The sequence below is a fragment of the Antrostomus carolinensis genome, unplaced genomic scaffold (assembly GCF_000700745.2).
Source record: "Antrostomus carolinensis isolate BGI_N321 unplaced genomic scaffold, ASM70074v2 scaffold23627, whole genome shotgun sequence".
Classification (NCBI taxonomy): domain Eukaryota; kingdom Metazoa; phylum Chordata; class Aves; order Caprimulgiformes; family Caprimulgidae; genus Antrostomus; species Antrostomus carolinensis.
The window spans coordinates 5,001-10,963 of NW_010325658.1; the positions used below are offsets into that span (position 1 = coordinate 5,001).

The 5,963-nt window shown below is 38.0% G+C and overlaps 1 protein-coding gene across 1 annotated transcript; it reads right to left on the reverse strand.

The window, feature by feature from the left end:
* Positions 1-2,819: 2,819 nt before the first annotated feature.
* On the reverse strand, positions 2,820-5,363 carry FEM1C (fem-1 homolog C; the record flags this gene model as incomplete). Its single annotated transcript, XM_010171318.1, has 1 exon — positions 2,820-5,363. A coding segment is annotated over one exon (1,317 nt), but the record flags the coding sequence as incomplete, so codon positions are not given.
* Between the last annotated feature and the right edge of the window lie 600 nt (positions 5,364-5,963).

Sequence of the window (5,963 nt, forward strand, 5' to 3'; positions counted from 1 at the left end):
TCTTTCCCTTGTGAGGAAGTTATAGACCATGATGAGATCTCCTCTCAGTCTCTTCCTCTCCAGGCTGAACAAACCAAGCAACTTCAGCCTCTCCTCGTACGGCTTCCCCTCTAAGCCCTTCACCAATTTAGTGATCCTATAGGCATTCCACCCTATTTCAAAGCATGTGGAAGCTATTTCAAGAACAGTCATAACCTGACACTGTCACCTTGTAGTTGATATAAAAATGCAGAGATGCACATTTTTTCCTCATAATGTTTTTATCTTTTTATAAACCCTCTTGTAAGGATTTTGCTACAGCACTCTATTCCTTTTTTTAAAGTAGTGTTTTGTAAAAATGGACAGAGGTTAATTTTAACCAGTTGCAAAACTGCCGTTAAAAGAGAGCTGTTTGGGGACTTAAGAAATACACAGAATTACTTCCTTTCCAGGGACTGTTATAAAGTATATACGGACAACTAACCACACTGTTGCCTTGCATTTCATAAAGTGTCTTTACACTGCACTTCCACGCACAGCTGGAATCTTATTACCAGCATAAGTGATACAAAAACAGGCATACAATTTTAGAATTTGGTAAGAAAAGCATTTCATGTTTTAATGAGAACACTGCATCTTCCTGGCTGAAGTATTTCAGTTGAAACTCAAGATGATTAAAAGAAAAACTGCTTTGAGTATTTATACCCTACCTCAAAAAATACAACTTCAGAGGTTTCAACAAGCAAGGAGGCATCAGCATATTTGTCTCTAGGGAGCGATACCTGGAAATTGTTTAATCACTTAAAACCTGTTTCACCTCTGCAGGGCATACAATTTTTTCTGCAGTGTTCTCAATATTTTTTTTGTGTTGGTATCTTAGAAGAAGGACATTTAATCAGGAAAAAAAGACCAAGGAGGAAGAAAAAGAGAAGAACAGGAAAAGTTAAAAATATGACAAAAATAAAACAACTCTGTGTTCTGAATGCTCTTTAGTTCCTTGTCCTCACCACAGTTTGAGTCCAGCTAGCAACATGACTGCATTTTGCATCTCCATATTTCACTGAAATAAACTTATTCCACCTGTGAATGAATAACAAGAGTAAGAATGAAAAAAAAAAAAAATCTGGTCCAGAAAGTTGGCATCTATACTGAGGTGGAGACAAAACTCATTTGATTAGAGGCCAAGGGGGCAAACCTGCCAGTGCCCACTAGCACTGGCCTTAGTGGCACATGCATCTCAGACAGGGCTTGCTGTCCCACCCCTCCCTCCCAATCAGCAAATCCCGAATGATCGCAAACACACTACCCAGCAGGGGCTCTGTACCAATTCATTTTAAAATTAAGAAAATGTAAACTGGGTAATGTAAACATACAGGCCAAATGGAAAATGGTGTTAAATGCAAGAACTCATCCACCTGGACACCTACAGTCTTAAGTTTCTGGAAAGGTGAGAGTCCGGCAGATAGCCACATCAGCATGAAAAATTAAATTCTGCAAGGAGGTGATGGTATTTAGGACTGATGCACATTGGTATATATTTAGACAGAGCTACATATGATAAATCAGTACATCCTATTAAACTGGTTCGTTTTTAAAGAATAGCTAACAAAATAAGCCTTCCTTGTAGCAATTTGCACTACATCTACCTATATTTAATAGTAACATGCTTTCTCTTTTGCGAATGTTTTCCATTCAAATATATGCGAACTATTATCAATTTTTAGACTATATTTATGGACTAAAAACATCAAACTAATTTTAATCAAGGTATTTGACAGTTATCAAGACAGAAATTTAAACTAAAACCAGTGCAGATTCCAGAGTATAAAAATCTAAAAATCCCTTTCTCTGTGACCCACAGAAAAATAACTATTTTTATGACTTGAAGTATAATGTTGATAATTTCTAGCATAGTGTCATTTATTCATTATCCCTACTTACAGAGCAGTAGAAAAGCATGAAAATATTTTTTAAAATAATTTTAAAAATCAAACTACATGTTCTCACAAATGACAACTTGAGTGGCATATGTTTTAATCATTACAAATCAGAGAAACTCAGCCAATTGAATAGAATTTTACTCCTGTGTATTTGCAAGAGAAACTAACAAGGTTTCCGCATTCTCATAATTTCATACAATGTAGACGTGGCAAACAAGTGTAGACAAACAAGTGAAAGTTGCTTCAAAATACAGAGTCTGAAAGTGGCAACACACAAACAGCACTGTTTTCAACATATCTTTGTTTAAAAACATCCCCATATTTTTCCTAAGAACGGATAGGATAAGCTAGTAGGCACCATGTTGTACACTAACAGGAAAACCAAAGCAGCCCAAAACCAAGGAAGAACTATTCTTATGTGCTCCCCAGATACATTCTTCCTCAGCTTAATTCACAAACAACAAAAATGTTCCAACATCAACTTAAAAAATAAAAATAAAAACGAATCGCCTAAAGTAACTTTGCCTTTATCTAACTGTTTTGGTTTCTAAATATCTCTATCACTGACAAAGCCCTAAATCAACTTGTTGAAATTCCGGAGCAAGAACCCCAGAAGTGCACCTACTGCCCACCACTGAAATGAAACATCAAGTCAAAAATATCCAATATGCTAGACCACTGAACTTGCAAGTGAACTGTATTCTATCCAACAGAAATGAATTTCACTTTAAGACATTTGCAGGGCTAATGTGCCATAATAAATTCTACTATTAATCAACAGTAAAGTGCTGAATTATATTAACTACCTGAATCGCACTCACATTTATGATCTTCATTTATAGATTTCTTATCAAGTCAAAAGAGCCCTTTCCATTGTAAAAGCTAAGCTGTTGTGCAAATATTATAAAAATAGGTACTTTAATTAGGAGCTATATACACAACAGAACTTCTGTTTTTTGTTAAGTATAGCTGACACAGTAGAGATGAAAAAGCCATGCAAGTTCTTTATAAAGAAGATATTTAAAATGAAGAAAAAAAGGACACTGCTATAGAACTTCCAATACCCTGGCATACAGCCACTTAATATGTTAGATGATGTCTAGATCTGGTCTGATAAGCATCATGCCACCAACATGCTTTAGTTTCTTTTGTAGCTAAAGTTGATTTGTAAATTTTAAACTACAGCATACATTTGATCTATTTCTCATTAAAGTGTATCATTAAGTTTGAGGTTAAACTTTGAGCAAACTTCACATCTAGTCATGTAACCAGCACAAGCAAGACATACTGCAAAGGGGAATATGTCAGTTGTACATAACGAAGACTCTTCCCCTAACTGCATGGTGCAACAAAATGATTTTCAGATTTAGAGTTCGAGTGGACTACAATGAGAAAAAGCAACATTTTCTTCTCACAAATTTCCAGAGGATCAAAAGGAAAGCAACCTCAGTTACAGCAGTCAAAAAAGTCAAACCGAAGTTTGGAGAGCTGATAAGTAACTCCAAAATTCATCATGCTAGGAAGACACCATTCTCAAAAAAAAAGCTCCAAACAAACTGCAAAACAAAACTGGCATTTAAGTTAAAATTGGCCAAGTGCTGCATAGAAATATGCTCACACACAACAGTCATGTTTAAGCCAGTGCATAGAGAAGATAAAAGCACTTATGGTAGTTGCAAATGTTAACAAGTCCATACAACTTGTACAGTTTAGCAATGAGTCCATAAAAAAAGAATAGAGTTAGAGTAGAAACGCTCAAGCAAAACCAAAAAAGATGACCTTACAACTGTATAAAATCCACATAACAGTTACAGTAAAAAGACATCAGTGGAAAACACTCAATTCAGTCCCAAACACCCAACAGGCAAATAAGACCAGAACAGACAAGCCTTTGGCAGACAATTTTAAGAGTCTAAATATGGCATTACATTTCTAAATAATGCACAAAATATATTATATGGCATTTTCATATTAAATACTGGGTAACCAACTCTGCAGATCTGATACTAACAACACTTCAGCCAACGAGAGCAAGATGGAGCAAGCTAAAGGAACGCTGGTGTGTCACAACAGTGCTCAAGGAAAATACCATCACCAAGTCGTGCTTCAGACTGGGACTCCACACTATCATCTGTGGAGCAAAACAAAGTTCTCTAGTTTCTCAGGGATGTGCCCTGCGTAGCATATGTTATGATTCACTATTACACGAGCAGCAAGACACTGCAACGTAGTATGATTTATGGGCTGGATTAAATTTTTTGCTATTTCCTTCTCATCCAGCAAATCACTAGCAGTTTGTTTACGTGAGTTGGTGGCATCAAAGTGTGAACCTGACTTGATAAGAAGATTCATGATGTCTGGATGGTTGTTCAGTGCAGCAATGTGTAGTGGACTGTTGTTATCAGAGTCTCTGACATTTACATCAGCACCACATTCCACCAGGATAGCAGTAACTTGTAGAGAAGGGAATTTACAAACTGGGTAGCGACCCACACATGTAGTATTATTGTCAACAGCAAGGTGAAGCGGACTGAAGTTATTCTTCCCCCTAGGCTGAAGCTTAAGAAACTTGTAAATAGTCTGCTTCTTAAAATGCTCCTGTTCTAAGCTGCAAGGTACCTTCTCCAACAAGCAAATTAAATGCAAAATGATGGAAAGGGCTTTGTTCAGCTGTATTGGATCAGGAGGACACTGGGTTTGCTTCATGGCCCGTTCTATTTCAAGAACACTTTTGCACAGTATACCCATGAGATCATCAAATGTGACAGTAGTACCTAGCAGGCCTTTCGCCCTGTCCTGCAGCATGAAGGAGAAAAGCTCAGCAAATGATAGTAAGCTGCTGGCTGTCATAGGGCTCAGCGGATCAAGATTACTCTGCTGCATGTCCAAAGCGTATTTCCACAAGTTGATGCAACGCTTGAAGTTTCCAGAGTCTGCGTAGACAGCACCTCTGTATCTAATATAGTAGGATGTATCTGGGTGAGAAGGGCCAAGAATACGTTCTCTAATTAATAGTGCTTGCATTCTCATTTCGTCAGGGTCTGCAATAAGATTTTCTAGCTCTTCTGAGCTGTTTACCTCTTTAGCATAATCATAAGCCATAATTAGTGTTTGTGGCACAGGTTTGCTCAGGATATTAGTCCTGTCGCTGTATCTCATTTCCATAGCTCGCTTCCAGTATTTCAAAGCACCAAGTAGATCTCTCTTTTTGTCCACAAACGTTGCTCCTAGAAGTTCCAGAGCATTAATGCGCTCAGCCTTACTGGTCTGTACATGCTGGGTCAGGAAGTCCACAATATTTGTGTGCCCTGTCACGCTAGCTGACAGAAGGGGAGTCATTCCATAACCGTCCTTTTCCATTTTAGCACAATACTTGAGAAGCATCTTCATGATCTCCAAACTTCCAGATTCTGCACAGTCATGTAATGCAGTATTTCCTGCAAGAGAAGAAACACAATTACACAAATCATAACCAAATTACAGTCCAAACTCTGCCACACTAACAGGTAAAAAAAACAGTTAAAAATTGTTTAAAATCCCCAAACACTAATAATTAAAAAAAAAAAAAATAGCTGTTTTGACATCAATGGACTATTGTGGTGGTTTCACTGGGGTAGCACTTGGCCAGGAGCCAACACAGCCATTCACCCACCCAATCCTCCCCAAGGCGATAGGAGAGAGAATTGGTGGGCAAGGGTGAGCAGACTCGTAGATTGAGATAATAACAATTTAATAATTGAAATAAAAGAAAATTTAAAATAATATTGATATTAAACAGCTCACCACCCACTGACCGAGACCGGCCCGTTCCCAGATAACGATCCCAGAGGAGCGACAATCCCGAACCGAAACCGCAATCCCGAAGAGCGAGAGCCTGAGCGAGAGCCAGAGAGAGCAAGAGAGGAAGAGCCCCTCACTATATACTGGACATGATGTGATATGATATGGAATAGCCCAGTGGCATATCCAAATGCCAATTAAGTTTATTAATTTAAATATTCCTCACCGCCCTCGATCTTGCGCTTGTGGACTAACAGAACACAA